Source organism: Triticum urartu, chromosome 3, assembly GCF_003073215.2.
Source record: "Triticum urartu cultivar G1812 chromosome 3, Tu2.1, whole genome shotgun sequence".
Taxonomy (NCBI): domain Eukaryota; kingdom Viridiplantae; phylum Streptophyta; class Magnoliopsida; order Poales; family Poaceae; genus Triticum; species Triticum urartu.
The window spans coordinates 692926206-692944957 of NC_053024.1; the positions used below are offsets into that span (position 1 = coordinate 692926206).

Below are 18752 nucleotides of genomic sequence, written 5' to 3' on the forward strand. Positions count from 1 at the left end.
AGAAAATTTTGAAATGTGAGAATAATTTTTGAAATTCTGGAAATATATGTAAAATTTATGAGCATTTATGATGTTGGGAATATTAGTTCAACTGTTTCGGAATTTTTTTAAATCTGTGGACATTATTTCAAAACTTGATTATTTTAAATCCAGGAACATTTGTGAAATACGTGCACTTTTTGGAAAATCCAGACCATTTTTTGTAGTCCGTACACATTTTTTATATTAAAGAAGATATTTTGAATTCAGGATTATTTTTTGAAATTTAAAACTTTTTTCCAATCCGATCATTTTTTTCAAGAAGCAAAAAAAAATAGAAAGTAGAAAAGAAAAAAACAAAGAAAGGAAAAAATAAGGACGCTCAGCACATGGGCTGACCCAGAAGCGCCCGCGGGGGTTTAGGGGTTGGGTGTTTCGAGGTTATCCCCGGCCCATGCACAGGGATTAGGAGGCCTACGTAAATCCTTCACTCACTAGAAATAGAAATGGAGGATTACCGTTGACCGGGGCTATGTAAACCACAATGGACCCATTTAGTTAGTGGGTGTGAGCCTGTTTGCCAACATGTCTAGCCAACTGCCAGGAACGCATGTCGGGCGTGTAGGCTTCTTTGTAGTATGTGCTGCCGTGGACTGTAAATGAAGGATTAGAGCTAGTACACGATAAGCCGAATGGAATCATACTCATTTTTTTGCTTTAGGTTAGAGATTTCTTATGAGACATCGTGCATCTCTTCTTCTAAAGTAACAAAAAATTAGCTCGGTAAGCAATATGGGGCTAAATAAATTACTACATTGTTTCTGAGCGTGGAACGGTTCACACTAAATTAAAAAAAAATGTGAAATGCGATTCGAACCACGGCCTCGGGTTTCTTGTAACATAGTTTGGCAACCAATCCACTATCCAAATTATGTGTTACTCACCGAGGCCCTGTGGAGAGGAATCAAAGGCTTGACGATTTAGGTGCAGGGTGGGGCTACCAGTGTCAGAGAGGAAGAGGAGATGGGTGGGTTTAGAGGAATCGACATGGGCCCCGGCAGACGTTGAAGGGCGACAACATGAAGAAGATGGCAGGAGGAGGAGGAAGGCACGCCATCCATTGGATCTAAATGAGATGACCTGAAAAATCAATTCGACTAGTGCTAATTTTTTTAAGGTAAACCACGTATAGCCAGGAAATTCGTGTAAAAAGGAAACCATGATTCTTTTATGCTGGCATGTCTTTTATAATTTATGGTGAAAACTGAAAAAATATGGGCTTGTATAGTAAAAGCTATTTTCTATTCAGTACTATGCAAACGGTGCATAATGATGCTATTAAGCCCCTCTTATTACACACATGTTATAGAAGTCATGGGTTGTGCCTAAATACAAACTGTGTGTGATAGCTTTTTGTCGGTCATAATCCCTACAGAATAACCATACATGATAAACTACATACTGTCGCATGGATAAATCGTGTGTATACATCGCACGTGATACAAGAAGCCTAACTATGTGCGATACATTTTTTAATTGGGAACGCTACAAATCTGTTGTGCAGCGATTTTAGTAGGGATTGAGGTGGATTTAATCCTCTGCACGTCAAAATCCCCTTCTTTTTTTTGAAAGTAAATCCCCTTCAATCCTCTTGACAAATCTGTAACCAAACAAGACTTCACTATTCACTGGGTTGGCCTCCCAGGAAACGTCATCCAAATAACATTTCCGCCTAAAAAACGTCTGAGCTTCACCTAAAAAAAAGAAAACAAACAAGAAAAAACGTGTGACACAGTTTGGGACCCTCGCCCACGAGCTCCGAGGAGAGCCGCCGCGCTGCGCCGGTGGATGCTACGCCGAGCTCCCAGGCTTCTCGCCGCCGTAAACCTCACCTTCCCCGCCACAGCCGACCTCGCCCGCATTCCCTACCCGGGCCTTCACGTACCAACAGCACTGTTCCACCATGCGCCCGCTGGGGGCGAGGGTGTCGCCCGCCACCTGCTCGACGGAATGCCCCACGGAACACGGGCCAGCTCCATCGTGCGCGCGCTCAGGGACGGCGCGCGCCCGGCTGCAGACGCCGTCGCCGCCCTCCACTGCGCGTCCCTCAAGTCCGGCGCGGTGCTGGACCCGCCCGTGCGCACCTCCCTCCTCACGGCCTACGCCAGGAGGAGGGGCGATGCGTGTGCCGCCCTGGCCCTGTTCGAAGAGGCCGCCCGCCCAGACGTGATCCTGTGGAACGCCGCGCTCGATGCTCTGACGCGGAGCTGCCGTCTGGGTGACGCTGTTGTTCTGTTCCGGCGGATGGTGTGCGTGCTCGGGGCGTTCGATTCGGCCACCATGGTCATCATGCTGTCGGGGGCGTCGCGTGCCAGAGACATGGAGCTTGGGACGGCGCTCCATGCCGCGGCCGTGAAGAGACGCCTCGACACTGACCTGAACCTTCAGAATGCTCTCGTGGACATGTACGCGAAGTGTGGGCGTTTCTGCACTTCGGAGGCTGTGTTTTGGAGGATGCCATGTTGGGACACCACCTCATGGAATTCTATGATAGGTGGAAGCACGTTCAATGGACTTTCTGAAGTTTCAGCTTGTTACTTCAGGGAGATGATCCGTTTGGCGGTTCAGGCAGATGAGGTGACCCTGTCTTCTGTCCTTTCAGCTGCTTCTCACACAGATGATCCTTTGTCCTTTGGGGAGTCTGTCCATGGCTGTGTGGTCAAGCTTGGTTACGAGGACACTGCATCTTGCTCGGTGGCGAATTCTCTGATAACATTTTATTCAGAGCTTGGATTTTCCAACGATGCGGAGAATGTCTTTGCAGGCATTTCAAGTAAAACTTTGGTATCATGGAATGCTATGATCAAGGGATTGGTGGAGAATGAAAAGGTCAGCGAAGCCCTTTTTGTTTTCCATGAAATGATATGCAGGTACCAGCCAAATCATGCCACTTTAGTGACTGTAATTTCTGGCTGTGCTGACCAAGGACTACTCCGTGAAGGGAAAGAGATCCATGGATACATAGTCAGAAAAGGCCTTCTGCATGAGGAGTCTTCTATAGGAAATAGCTTACTTGGCTTATATATGAAATGCCATCACTCATTTACTGCTAAGCTTTTGTTCAGGACAATGCCAGTAAGAGACCTGATCTCATGGAACACAATGCTTTCTAGTTACTCAAGAGATGTCACATTGGGAGTAGAGGCTCAAGCTATGTTCAAAGAGCTGCTTTCTGAAGGTTTAAAGTGCACTTTGACCACTATACTTGCTGTTCTATCTTCATGCTCTTGTCCAGAAGACCTTAGCTTTGGCAAAGGAGTTCACTCTGTTATCCTGAAGTATGGATTTGTGAGTGCAGTTTCAGTTGTTAATGCGTTGATGCACATGTACATATGCTGCGGGGACACACTGGCTGCCTTAGCGCTGCTGGAAAGAATAATGTTGGCATCAGATATTATTTCATGGAATACAGCCATAGTAGGCTGTGTACAGAATGGACTACATGGTGACGCCTTGGAAGCCTTTCGGTTCATGCATTCATCTTTGCCACTAAATCCTGACAGCATTACACTAGTTAGTGTTTTATCAGCATGTGGAACTCTTAAACTGCACTCCCTAGGAAAGTCCATCCACTGCATGTCACTGAAGCACTTGCTTGCATGCAATTTGAGGGTGAAGAATGCCCTGTTAACCATGTATTTCCGGTTTGCAGATACTGAAAGTGCCGAGTCAATCTTCTATAGTCCCGGAGATATAAATTTGTGCTCCTGGAATTGTATGATTTCTGGCTTTGCACGGAATAACGATGGCTGGAGAGCATTGCAGTTCTATCAGAAGATTGAAGACTTCGTGCCTGATGAAATGTGTACAGTCAGTATCATCTGTGCTTGCACTCAACTAGGGGATCTTAGATATGGAAAGAGCATACATGGGCATGTGGTCAGGTCTGATCTTCAAAATAATGTTTTTGTTTCAGCATCGCTAGTTGATATGTACAGTAAGTGCGGAAGACTCGACGTTGCTGTCAGAGTATTTGAATCCTCTGCTGAAAAATCAATTGCTTGCTGGAACTCCATGATATCAGCTTTAGGATTTCATGGGCATGGGTTGCGATCAATAGAACTATTCTGCAAGATGATTCAGTCTGGGATGACAGCCACGAGTAGTACTTTTATTGCTCTTTTGTCAGCTTGCAGTCACTCTGGACTCACTAATGAAGGATGGGAGTATTACTACCTTATGTCAGAGAAATTTGGGATTACTCCAACAGCCGAACACCATGTATGCATCGTAGACATGCTTGGTCGTGCTGGTCGGCTGCAGGAAGCACATAAATTTGTGGAGAGTTTACCATCCAAGGAATCACATGGAGTTTGGGGTGCACTGTTAAGTGCTTGCAATAACAAGGCTGAACTCAAGATGGGCGAGTCCATCGCAAAGCATTTGCTCTGCCTGGAGCCTGAAAACAGTGGTTATTATGTGACAATTTCTAACCTGTATGCAAATCAAGACATGTGGGATGGTGCAGTCAAAGTTAGGGACATTTTGCAAGATAAAGGATTGATGAAGCCCCATGGTCACAGTATTGTTGGGTAAAGGGTGGCAAAGGAATGGTGGAAGCTATGCTGTCCAAGAAAAAAATCCACTAAATCACCAAAGGTGCACATTCCCTTCACTATTTTCTGTCATGCAGACTCGCTCAAGCACGATGCAGGTATCTGTCTGGTTACACACTTCTCCTCGTATAGTAATTAAGTGATTGAACCTATTTACATAGTATGTCGGATGAATTTCCTCATTTGGCCTTCAATTTTTTGTTCAAATTCTGAACTTCTATAATTGTTATGCTGTTTGTGGCTTGATGATCACTCTTGAACTAATTTTGCAAGTATATTACTGGAGATAAGCAAAACAAAATCAGATTTTAGCCAAAGGTTTTCGTCCTTTAAGCAATAGAAAATTAAATAAAATAAACGGGAGGACAAGCTGTATGTATCATACTACTCTGTTATTATTCTGAGCCAAACAAGCTTATGCCTGTGAGAAAGAAAAGTTGAAACGAAGTATGTTAATGAGCTCAAGTGTTTATATGTCATATTATTATTTTTGGACGCCCTTCATTACCTCATCTAGATTACTTTTCACAAGTGTTACCGGCACTCTAGCATGAAATCCATCTAGTCATTTCTTAAACAACCGTTTATTTCATGTAGGTGGTCCTGTCAACCAGCCAACGACCATAAGCCAACTCTACACCATTCTGCCGACGACCATACAGCTGCAATTCTGAATCTGGCATTCCGGCACTTGACACGGTTTTCCAGGTTCATCAGGTGGCTTCTGCTGGTAAGCTCGATGCTGGTCTGTGCCCTGGCGTCATCATGGGTGTCCATGTGGCTAGTTTCTTTTTCTAATGTTTGTACATTTTTGCAGAAGATGCTAACCAGAGGTTTGTCTGTACGGCAACGCACTCGAGAGCCAAGGAAAAGCAAGATCCAACCGTGTGGAAATTCTGCAATGATGGTACACTGCGTGCCAAAATTCGCAGTTTAGGCGGGCATGCTACAGCTAGTTTTGGATTGATAAATGGAGGAGCAGACAAATTGGGTGGTTATTATTGGGTGTTTGGGCGCAGGCAGGCAGACACGGAGCATGTGGCCGCACTGGAAGCCAGCCTAGAAAAATACTCTGGACTGGACAGCCATTAATCACCACCGTTCTCTCTCTACCACTCCAGCCTGCCTGCTTGCCAGGATCTCTCTCTCTCTCTCTCTCTCTCTCTCTCTCTCTCTGGACAGTCCTTTTCTGGGCAAGATTTGTTGTCACTGGGCAGTATTCTCCAGTTATGTTGTGCACATGGGCATGGAGGAAGCTATTGCTAGCTGGGAGCAATACACTAGTACACTAATAGATGGGCATTCCCCATAGTTGTGTGATTCCTGTGCCATATTTGATGCAGCACATCTGATAAAGACAATTGCTTTCTGGAAAGGCAGCTGCTGGCTCTGTCTACATGGGAGAATATATATGTGGCACCTGTGTCTGCAGGTTCTTCTTTTAGTTCCTTTCCACAGTAAGCAAGCTGCCATCTGGATCAGTTCTACCCAAAAAAGGGAACAAAGAATTAGGAGATTTTTAACTAATTTAGAATGATTTTAGTCACATCTTTCCAGAGTGAGAAGTTGCAGTGGATCATTTTACAAAAAGAGGAGACAGATAACTTACAATATTGTTAGTCTCGGGAGGTGAAGATTAATGTACCAGTACCTATGATGTGACATAAAAATTGGTATGAATTTGGATAATGTGGCTAGTTTGGGGTGAATGGAAGCTGCGTAAGATATTGTTTATGCCGATTGCCTAAGCATGACATTGATTAGCTTTGCTAAAGATGTTTGACGTATCATGAAAGAGGAGGGGCGCTTTGGGTATGTATGTTTCATGTAGCAGAGTGCCTCAAATCATTCAGACACATCCTATGTGTGCCATTATTAAAAGCAGATAAAGAGCTTAGCAAGCTTACATAGATCCTAATGTTAATCTGGTTCCTTTCACTTTTGGACGAGAAACCACATCGCATGATCTACACCTTCTTACCCATGTGAAGCTGCACATGTTTGTGGTATAGTGTTTACTAATGAGACCAAAGCCTAACACCACCTTTCGCTCCATTCAATCCTACAGTTTCAAACCCCCTTTGTTTACTTTATGTTCTAACTTAGTTTATTTTCGCGTTCTAATTTGTAGGTTAGCTAAAACTCCTTTTATTCTCGTTTCCTAGCAACAGATAGAACAGACCATTTCCAAATTATGGTTTGGGTGCGAATATAGCTACACAGACAACATAGTTGCGGGGTTGGTAGTGCCTTCCAATTCGCTCCCTGTGGGTTTCAACCCTTAGTCACTATGACCTATCCTAAGACAAACCAAAATTGAATTTACCATGGTCTGTCCCCTCTCACGTCCAGTCAAAGCCCTACACAGATCGGGCCCCATGGATCAGCGCACTGTCTGAACCCATATGCGGGAGGGTCAAAACTAAGCATGCCACTTAAATTCAAGGGTTCGTAGAAGTTCTCAAAGGGCCCACTTAATTCAAGGGTTCGTAGAAGTTCTTAAGGGCACGCAGGCATTTTGTTTACGGCTCTGTCAATGGTCGGTATTAGAGCACTTCTGCCTCCCTTAGCATATCCTACTTCCACTTAAAACTAAAGTGTTCCTTGGGGGGCTGTCTGGGAACGTTGCTTACTGATGAACTGGTGGCTAAGAGACATGGCCCTTCTAATGGCTTGTGCGCTCTCCGTGGGAAGGGAGAAAACGGTGACCATATCTTTTTCTCATGTATCCCGGTGAAGGTCATGTGGGCTAGCGTTAGAAAAATTCATAATTTTACCTAGAAAACCTCTAGCTTCATTGATTTCTTTTGCATTGACCAAAGTGTTCCCTCTTTGCATTGAAACATGATTTGGACATGATTTCAATGCTTTGTTGGTCCTTTTGGACGGCGCGCAATAATATGGCCAGATAGCTACATTTTCAAAATGTCTATATGTCTTTAGTTGTGGCTTCTAGTGAAAAATTGAAGAAAAGCTATGGATGAAGAATATACGGCTGTAATGAAGAGTAACACTTGGCACTTAGTACTCCACCTCGAGGTAAAAACGTGATGGGCCACAAACAAGTTTGTCCCAGGTATAAAGTGTGCCTTGTTACTACAGGTTTCAAGAAGCATTAATGTTTTGATTATCAGGATGCTAACCCTATTGTAAAAGCTTCCACCATAAGAATTGTACTAGCACATATGCACATGCGTTCCAACAGGGATGAAAAATGATATGTACTTCAATTTAGGAAACATTGGATGCGCAAGCACAACATATCAACTCATTAAGTAGTTTAACTGACACACTCAATAGCCCTAAGGGAACTCCCCACTATATTTGAACTTATAATCATTTGTATTAACCCTAAATCTAGGTTGTGAATGTGCAGCCGATGAACTTACAACATGGCCAAGTTAAACAATGTCGGATTGCAATTATATATTAAGTTATATCATACTGCCATAGTCTCATAATATACCAACTATCTCATGTTCACCGACAATCCCGTGTACAAAGCATCCAGAGTATTGGGAGTTACTTTCACTTTTTGAGATATGTGAGTTAAATTCTTCCTACTCAACTGTAACAAAATAATTGTGTGTTCGTTTCTCCAGGATAATCATGACCCACTCCTCACCCTCTATCGATTCTCAGAGCGGTTTATTGTTTTTCATACAACTTGCAAACGTATATAAACTGATGAAATTTAGTGTAAGAAAATAAGAAGCGGTTGTTTAATTTCATAAGCAAACAAATCCTCTCATTTAGGTTTCAAGGGCTCGAGGGCCAAAACTCAACGACCAAGATACAACCTCACGCGAAGATTAAATGCATCTAACTGTAGCCAGTGACCACGTGAAGAAGCAGTTTCCACGTAAATATTATATTTTGGCTGCCACGTGGGATAATTGGGCTCGCATACAATGCATCAATTGGAGGAAAGAAAACCCATTGAATGCATTGGCTGGTGTTCTATAACGATCTGCCGGGGAGATTAAATCAAGCATTTTTCATGAATGACCCAAAAATAACGGACATAGTCAGTGCACCTGGCTTAATAATGATGGACGGAGGTAATAGACAGAAGTACGAGCTAGCTCAATTTACTCACTCAAGGTTTTTATTTTTTCAACAAATGTTCAGAATCTTAAAAAATGTCTATATGTCTTTAGTTGTGGCTTCTAGTGAAAAATTGAAGAAAAGCTATGGATGAAGAATATACGGCTGTAATGAAGAGTAACACCTGTCACTTAGTACTCCACCTCGAGGTAAAAACGTGATGGGCCACAAACAAGTTTGTCCCAGGTATAAAGTGTGCCTTGTTACTACAGGCTTCAAGAAACATTAATGTTTTGATTATCAGGATGCTAACCCTATCGTAATAGCTTCCATCATAAGAATTGTACTAGCACATATGCTCGTGCGTTGCAACATGGATGAAAATTGATATGTACTTCAATTTAGGAAACATTGGATGCTCAAGCACAACATATCAACTCATTAAGTAGTTTAACTGACACACTCAGTTGCCCTAAGGGAACTCCCCACTATATTTGAACTTATAATCATTTGTATTAACCCTAAATCTAGGTTGTGAATGTGCAGCCAATGAACTTACAACACGGCCAAGTTAAACAATGTCGGATTGCAATTATATATTAAGTTGTATCATACTGCCATAGTCTCATAATATACCAACTACCTGATGTTCACCGACAATCCCGTGTACAAAGCATCGAGAATATTGGGAGTTAATTTTTTCTTTTTGAGATATGTGAGTTAAATCCTTCCTACTCAACTGTAACAAAATAATTGTGTGTTCGTTTCTCCAGGGATAATCAGGACCCACTCCTCACCCTCTATCCATTCTCGGAGCGGTTTATTGTTTTTCATACAACTTGCAAACATATATAAACTGATGAAATTCAGTGTAAGAAAATAAGAAGCGGTTGTTTAATTTCATAAGCAAACAAATCCTCCCATTTAGGTTTCAAGGGCTTGAGGGCCAAAACTCTACGACTAAGATACAACCTCACACGAAGATCAAATGCATCTAACTGTAGCGAGTGACCGCGTGAAGAAGCAGTTTCCACGTAAATATTATATTTTGGCTGCCACGTGGGATAATTGGGCTCGCATACAATGCATCAATTGGAGGAAAGAAAACCCATTGCATGCATTGGCTGGTGTTCTATAACGATCTGCTGGGGAGATTAAATCGAACATTTTTCATGAATGACCCAAAAATAACGGACATACTCAGTGTACCTGGCTTAATAACGATGGACGGAGGTAATAGACAGAAGTACGAGCTAGCTCAATTTACTCACTCAAGGTTTTTCTTTTTTCAACAAATGTTCAGAATCTTAGAAAATGTCTATATGTCTTTAGTTGTGGCTTCTAGTGAAAAATTGAAGAAAAGCTATGGATGAAGAATATACGGCTGTAATGAAGAGTAACACCTGGCACTTTGTACTCCACCTCGAGGTAAAAACGTGATGGGCCACAAACAAGTTTGTCCCAGGTATAAAGTGTGCCTTTTTACTATAGGCTTCAAGAAGCATTAATGTGTTGATTATCAGGATGCTAACCCTATTGTAAAAGCTTCCACCATAAGAATTGTACTAGCACATATGCCCATGCGTTGCAACATGGATGAAAATTGATATGTACTTCAATTTAGGAAACATTGGATGCGCAAGCACAACATATCAACTCATTAAGTAGTTTAACTGACACACTCAGTTGCCCTAAGGGAACTCCCCACTATATTTGAACTTATAATCATTTGTATTAACCCTAAATCTAGGCTGTGAATGTGCAGCTGATGAACTTACAACACGGCCAAGTTAAACAATGTCGGATTGCAATTATACATTAAGTTATATCATATATACCAACTATCTCATGTTCACCGACAATCCTGTGTACAAAGCATCCAGAGTATTGGGAGTTAATTTTTTCTTTTTGAGATATGTGAGTTAAATCCTTCCTACTCAATTGTAGCAAAATAATTGTGTGTTCATTTCTCCAGGGATAATCAGGACCCACTCCTCATCCTCTATCGATTCTCGGAGCGGTTTATTGTTTTTCATACAACTTGCAAACGTATATAAACTGATGAAATTTAGTGTAAGAAAATAAGAAGCGGTTGTTTAATTTCATAAGCAAACAAATCCTCTCATTTAGGTTTCAAGGGCTCGAGGGCCAAAACTCTACGACCAAGATACAACCTCATGCGAAGACTAAATGCATCTAACTGTAGCCAGTGACCGCGTGAAGAAGCAGTTTCCATGTAAATATTATATTTTGGCTTCCACGTGGGATAATTGGGCTCGCATACAATGCACCAATTGGAGGAAAGAAAACCCATTGCATGCATTGGCTGGTGTTCTATAACGATCTGCTGGGGAGACTAAATCAAGCATTTTTCATGAATGACCCAAAAATAACGGACATAATCAGTGCACCTGGCTTAACAATGATGGACAGAGGTAGTAGACAGAAGTACGAGATAGCTCAATTTACTCATTCAAGGTTTTTCTTTTTTCAATAAATGTTCAGAATTTTAAACAATATTTGCATTTGTAAAAATTAGTTTATTTTTCAGAAATGAATCCTTTTTTCAAAAAAATTCCAAAAATTCAGAAATAGTTTATTATTCCAAAAAATCACTTCTTTTCAAAAAAGTTTGAAAACTCAAAAAGGTTTAAATATTCTGCTGCAATTTTTACAAGAAAAATCGAAGAACTATGGTAGCAGACGTTGTTAACTCACAGGAGGTCACGTGATTGGTTCCACTCCCGCACAATTTTTTGTTAACTATTTTTTATGTTTTGCCACTGCTGTTTGTTTCTTTAACTCCTGCGCTACAAATATTCCACAAAAGTTAGCTTGTCATACTAGCGAGGAGTGCGGGCACAACTCCCACTGGTTGCTGGTTCGATTCCCACCCGGACACCTTTTTTTATCTTGTTTTTCGACTGGCTAAAGAGAAATCTCGCACGAGAGGATTTGCAGCGAACGAAAAACATTAGTCCCATGTCGGACGAAAAAAGATCTGGATCCCATCACAAACGATAAAACGTGGAGAAACAATTCTCCCTTTAATATTTGGTAAAGATAAATATAAAGATTACGCACAACAGTCTTCAAGGGATGGTGTTTATGCTTGTTGTGCAGAACACGCCAATTCTCAATGTTATGCCAAAGAAAGTGTATTTCAAACAACCATTGGTATATGAAAATGGCTACACATATCACTATGTTTGCAAACTTGTCAAAGCACTCTATTGCTTTAAAGAGCCCCCTCGAGCATGAGACTCTTCATCAAGCATCTCATGCGTTGGGCAGGCTAACATACAGAACTATCATGCTTCTTCCACGATAGGATCATCTCCCGTGAAATCCTACATTGAGAGAAAAGTGTTATTTAAGTACACATGTCCAACTCAACAATTCATATGCAGCACATAGATTCATACAAACGAGAAAAACTCTTACTTCCAGGTTCATGTTGGAAAATATATCATCCACTGAGAAGGCATTGATTTCATTCAGTTGATCATTAAGAGGTTGCTGATCAAGTGTGCCTTCTTGCATAGGAAGAATGCTAGCTCCATCCCCGCCATCAAGTAGCTGAGTCAATGAGAAGAAATCGTCTGTCTGAAGGTTGTGAAGCATCGAAGTAGTTCTTTCACTATTGACCAGATGATTATCTTTAGTTGAAGTTCTACTTGCATCAAGTGCAGAGCTACCATTCAACATCGTTCCTACTGAGCTTGTGTTGCTTGCCATGTTGAATGGTGCCATCTGCTCAGTGAAGCCTCCCACTAATGTGGTGTTGCTTATGAATGGTGCCTTTTCATTTTGCAGAGGCAACCGGCCAGATGACATTGCATAGCTCTCTAGTTGGTTGATCTGTGGGAAGTTCACTTGTGATGCGACAAGAGACCTCCCGCCACCAACTGTTGTATTTGCAAATGAACTTTGACAATTGGAAGGGGTTTTGCCTTTGCTTATCTCCATTAGCTTGCCACACATGAGGTCAGCATAGGAATTGCTATAATTGAATGAAGGAAATTCATCTAACATTATCTCATTGGGTATGTTGTTGTATAGGCTAACGGGAGGGTCACCAAAACCTGTGAATCTTCTTGCATCCGACGGTTGTTTCCCAACATACCTCAGCATTCTACCATCATGGAGGTATGACCCCATGTCGAAGTTGCTTTGGGTGTTCATCGCCGGAGCCAAGTGACCTGTTGCACCATAGTTGTTTGTACTCCAAGAGGAAGTGTCGCTAGAGGACGCACTCCATCTTCCATGTTCATGATTATGCATGAAATTGCCCTTGTTGTTCATGTTGTACGATGAGTTCCATCTTTCATATGCATCACCAGAGTGATTTGAGTTGACTTTTTTTAAGTGCAATCTATACTTCTGAAATAAAAAGATAGACAAAATAACAAGGTATGAGATGGATGCTCATCGGAAAAAAAATAACAGTAAATATGTGAGTACAAAAAGAACTAATGATGTTGCATGGGTAAAAATACTCCTAAAAATATGAGGCATGCATTATATGAGATAAGCCTCGCATTTTAAGGGAAACATTTAATTAAAATTACACTTCATGATAGTTGCATCACTAGAGCTTTGACTGATATCTTCCCCGGAAAATACAAGCTTGCACTTATATATGACAAAGTGTTAGACTACGAATAATAGTAAGAAAAACATAGAAATTAAGCATAAAGGTCGAAAGTAAACCTGTAGATGACTCGCGATATTCTCTCTACTGAGGTAATCCACATTCATCAGCTCCAATACCTTTTTTGGAACAGCCCCTACAATTATGTAATAAAAAATTATAATGAAAAGATGGAGCAGCCAACATTGTCAATGAATGAGGCACAAGATGTGAATTCTTACTATCAAGGCCAATCTGGTTGATAGCTTCTAGAAACTTGTTATGCAGCTGAATTGTCCATGTCACCCTGGGCTTTCTGTGGGTGGCGGATACACATGTGCTTTCATTGTGCTTGTTAGAATCATCTACAACATTTCTCTTATTCCCCGATAACTTACTCTTGTCAGCAGTCGCTGGTTGAACTCTCTGGACATCACTGTCATGATCGCTGATGTGGCTTATTGCTTTGGGATTTCTCCACCTTTGAACATGTTGCCATATGTTTTTTAGCTCATGGGTACGAACTGGCTTCACCATAAAGTCGGATGCGCCATGTTCTATCCCCTTCATCACAACCTTCTTGTCGCAATCGACGGATAGCACTGCAGGCCATATGACCAATGACTTAGATTTAGAATTTAGAAATTCACAAAACTCTATGAAGTGTACATATGTTTTGGTCAAAGTGCCTATAGACAAAAAAAGTATTTCAATGTTCAATTTTACAATTCTGCTTCAATGTAGACTAAATGGGAAAAATTTCACACATTCAATATAAAGATACAGAAATAATGGCTGAAACAATAACAGTAACACAATGCCTAAGCCATATCACGACATGTTCCGCGTAGGGAAAACACATCATCATGTCTAACTATTGGTGAACCTGAAGATCAAGTAATATTATTTGCAGTCAACCATGTTTCTCTAGCATACTAGGTAACATCTATCGGCCCATGTAATGCTCTAAGCATTTTAAGTGATCACACTCATATTAGTTTTTAAATGTTAAGCACCATTGTCAATAGCTTTTTTATTGCAACTAGCTAATTGTCTGTGCTTGCCATGGGGGCATACATATTCTACGTGATAATTTTCATGATTAATGTGGTCCTCGCGTCCAGTGCTTGATGATACTTTTTATAATTAATGTGATACTCCTATCCAAAGAATGATACTCTTCATAATTAACATGGTCCTCTCGTCCAATGCTCGATGATACTTTCCATAAATTAATCTCTAGATAATTGACATGTGTAAATAACTATGTAGCTAATTAATTGCATGCAGCTGTGGGCGAGGCGGAGATTGGGCAAGAATTATCTGGGACGATTTTTGGGCATTAATAGTAGAGATTCAGGAAAATAAGTACGTGTGGTTGCACTTTCTGTGAATGTAATTTGACTATAAATTAGTGTGCTGGTTCAAAGTCAACAAAAATGCAGTATTGTAGGTATTACCCATGGTTAACCTACTGGATGTATGTACTTAAAAGTGACACTCCTACTTTGTATGCTATTCTCGAGAGTAAATAGTCATAAGGAGTAACAACTTTAAGGAGAATGAACATGAGTAGTAATCTCAATCTTAATAATATCAATACAACATAGGTATTTCTTAATTGTAGTATTCATGAAACCCCTAGCAAACAGATGTGGTGCAATTGTGTACTTTGTGTGATTGGTAGAACACGAATTTTAATATTAGCTTTGGAAAGAACTAAATATAACTTGGTCATATTATGAAATATGAATAGATTATAGTTTTCGTTCTTATTGGTAGGATTTTACAACTAATTGAGATGATATAAAATTAAATTCTAGATGTTCATAAATACAACCAACGAACACGTGGATAGTGGGGTCTACATTACATTGGAGTGATAGAGACTCTCACTAAGCCAAACTACACATTTATAAAATTAAATTGTGGATAGTCCATAAAAGACGCCCATCGAACATGTGGATGTGGAAACTATGTTACATTGGAGTGACACAGACTCTCACTGAGACAAATTAGCCATTGGAGTGACCATGTCTCTAGCCTACTAAACACTATCAACCTAATTATTAAAAACAATAATTGAGATCTCATAATCACGTGCTATCCACGTTTGTTCCCCTTTCCCACCATCCATCCGATCTGATGGATGGATGGTTAGATATGATCCCATTGTTTTGGGCTAGAAACCGACACTGCATCCCCTACTAACTCATGTGTCGCTCCACCTCCGCTCTCCCGCCGCACTTGCCATCCGATCGGACGGATGGCTGGATAGGATGCCATTGGTTTGGGCTAGAAACCGACAATACGGCCCCTACTAACTCATGTGTCGCTCCACCTCCGCTCTCCCGCCCCACTCGCCATCCGATCGGACAGATGGCTGGATAGGATGCCATTGGTTTGGGCTAGAAACCGACAATATGTCCCCTACTAACTCATGTGTCACTCCACCTCCGCTCTCCCGCCCCACTCGCCATCCGATCGGACGGATGGCTGGATAAGATGCCATTAGTCTGGGCTAGAAACCGACAATACGTCCCCTTACTAACTCATGTGTCGCTCCACCTCCGCTCTCCCGCCCCACTCGCCATCCGATCGGACGGATGGCTGGATAGGATGCCATTGGTTTGGGCTAGAAACCGACAATACATCCCCTACTAACTCATGTGTCGCTCCACCTCTGCTCTCCTACCCCACTAGCCATCCGATCGGACGGATGAACGGTTAGATGTGACCCCGACACCCCGTTGGTTCGGACTCAATGGGGATCCCGTTCTTTAGAACTCTTCCAGGTTAGAAATAGAGTGCGGGTGCCGTGCATGTGTACGTGGCTTCATAAAATCGTCCTAAATATATAGGATCTCACATGCTGCCCATAGAAATTAATATCCTCTCAGGGTAACTCCAAGATTGAGGAGTAAAAGCACGTTGTTAAGAACAATTGTCAATGCTCATGGATGCAAAACACAAAAGTTGGACTTTGGATTGAGAGCTGTGAGAGTACTGATGACGGGCAGATTCATCTCGAGGCGGATGAGCTCGAGGAGCTTGAAGCCGTCCATGTCCGGTATGCACACATCGGTGATGACGAGGTCGAACTGCTGCTTCCCTGCCATGAGCATCCTCAGCGCCGTCTTTGCATCCATCACCGTCGTTGCTGCATAGCGGCAAGCATTATTCGCGAGAAACAAATAGATCACAAGGCATCGATTCTAATGGACTATGGCGAAGTGGAGGGATCAAGAGACTCACGTTGGTACTTGCAACGGCGCAAGAGGGCTTCTAGTACCGTGAGGCAGACGCGGTCGTCGTCGACGACGAGGATGCGTAACCCCTCCGGGAACTTGTCCTCCGCCGCATCCTCCATCATCTGCCTTTGGTCCCCACCCATCGTGGCCATGTTCTCCGAACTTCTTCCCACCTGGAAAAGCAAACGACATCAAGAAAAATACTGAGTAAAAAACAAATCAACACAAACCTCACAGCCATCTAGCTAAGAACACAACCCAAAACCTCTATTAGCTTCCTCGTCTCAGGACACAACTGAAGTTAACAATCCGGATTTCAGAGGAGTGGTGAGAAGGGCTGGAGGATGCAGGGCGTCTATTTATAGGGGTAGAGGGGTCAAGGGAAGGAGTGGAAGTCTTGCGGTCCAGAGTGTGCATGCGCTAGTTTCTACTCCTTAATTTCTGCAGCTAGGCCATTTGATCTGGCGATGTCAATGTGCGTGTCTTCTTGTGCAATCAGCCCATGGTTCCTTCCATGATAGGTGAGCAAAACCACGGGTTGTGTTGCCGTTTTTTGCTTTTGTTCTTTTCTCACCAAATGTTTAATGCTGGAACACAAATGTTATGATCTTGAATTACAAAAAGGAGAGGCTCCTGCTTCCTTTGACCGGGAACAGACAGAGCGTTCATGTCTCAATCGTCAGATTCCTACCTACCTTTGCATGGCAACGTGAGAATGTGAGGGCCTAATATAAACTCAAGGAGTGGAAGTCCTTTTCCACTTATCACTTTGTGGAAAAATAATATGACAAGGGCATTTTTATCTGAAGAAAAACACTTCAAGAAGATAAGTTCAAGGGTGTTTCAGACTAGGGAGTACCGGATGAACCCTAGCTAAGGACGAGAGTAAGTGAGTCGTAACACACAAATTCGAACCAAATGATTGCTTATTATGAGGTGTCAGGCCTATGTATTAAGCAAAGAAAGAAATATATCGTTTACAAAGAAGGGAGGAAGAAATACAGGGATAGAAGAGTGGAGTTCTTGTGGTCCAGGGGTTGGATGTCTGTAGTTTCTGCCATTTTTATTTTCATTACTCTCCATAAAAAAATCAGTTTTTCTTCCCATTCCAGTGTCAAATGTCAACTTTCTTGTGGTCCAACGTTGGAGCTAGATGATATCGTCTGTATTCCAAAAGAGGCTTTTGGCGATGTTCAAGTCATATCTCAAATTAATACCTCACCTTTATTCTCATGAAATTTGTTTCGGTGCACCGAAAGCATATGTTCATTGTCTCACTATATATATATATAAACTAATAGATGATCCGTTGAATGAGTTAGGCAATTTGGAGGCCCGGCCCAGTGAACCAAGATATTTTTAAATGATAAAAAATCCTATTTAAAAGTTTTAATATATTCTGAAATAGTTTGACTTGTAATTGATGTATTTTACATATGTGTAAGCTTCTCTTAAAATATACTTTACCATGTATGTAGATTTGTATGCATGTGCTGTTTGCTATTTCTAAATGTAGATCTTGGTCCTTTTGTGTACATGAAAATTTCTAGGTGCAGTAGATAACATCTTATGATCATTTCCAACAAAAATACACCTCAACTATTTTCAAAAACCCAGACTCGACGGAGTCCAGGATCCGATCAAACTTTATCGCAATCAGTTTGAAGCAATCACAAAAGGAAACATGACAATGCATACTGATTCTGAGCGCATCACGCATAAATAGAGAAGCAATGAAAAAATTAATTTAAACTGTAAGTGTTGGACCAAAATGATATGGTGTGATTTGGACGAGAGGAACTCCCAACCACTTAAAACACATTCTTGAAGAAGTAGGCATGCGATGGCTGCCGTTTCTTGTTCTTTTTTGCAAAATATTAGAGATCAATGATATCCTGTGAACTTCCCTACAGCTCGCATTATTCATGGACATGAATAATTATATTATGAAATGCCAACATATGATCTGACAAATCCTATTAAAATGATTTAAGGGATGCGGTAGCGCTTACTATCATTGTGGAAAAATGCTTAAAAATACCTGGCCAATGGAGATGAAAGGAGCCAATGTGCCACATGACAGTTGGAGATGAAAGAACACAATGTGCCACATGAGAGAGGGGAAGAAAGGAGTCAAAGCGCCACTCGACAAAGAGAGATGAAAGGAGTTAGCACACCACGTGAAAAATGGAAATGAAATGATTCAACCCGACACATAACAAATGA

At 41.6% G+C, this 18752-nt stretch overlaps 2 protein-coding genes across 3 annotated transcripts; one reads left to right on the top strand and one right to left on the bottom strand.

Annotated features, from left to right (window-relative positions):
- Window positions 1–1670: 1670 nt before the first annotated feature.
- On the top strand, window positions 1671–6507 carry LOC125545959 (pentatricopeptide repeat-containing protein At4g19220, mitochondrial-like). Of its 2 annotated transcripts, none has more exons than XM_048710026.1 (3): window positions 1671–4638; window positions 5193–5325; window positions 5413–6507. In XM_048710026.1, exon 1 carries the CDS (start codon window positions 1828–1830, stop codon window positions 4573–4575), a length of 2748 nt encoding a protein of 915 aa, XP_048565983.1. In that variant the 5' UTR covers window positions 1671–1827; the 3' UTR covers window positions 4576–4638; window positions 5193–5325; window positions 5413–6507. The 2 variants fall into 2 exon arrangements, with proteins under 2 accessions (XP_048565983.1, XP_048565982.1); XM_048710025.1 differs by having other exon boundaries at window positions 1672–4693; window positions 5413–6506.
- Window positions 6508–11748: 5241 nt separating this feature from the next.
- On the bottom strand, window positions 11749–16866 carry LOC125549227 (two-component response regulator ORR24-like). The gene is made up of 5 exons (XM_048712689.1): window positions 16531–16866; window positions 13518–13877; window positions 13356–13432; window positions 12087–13025; window positions 11749–11992 (listed from the first exon to the last, which is right to left on the bottom strand). Exons 1-5 carry the CDS (start codon window positions 16676–16678, stop codon window positions 11954–11956), a joined length of 1563 nt encoding a protein of 520 aa, XP_048568646.1. The 5' UTR covers window positions 16679–16866; the 3' UTR covers window positions 11749–11953.
- Window positions 16867–18752: the final 1886 nt, after the last annotated feature.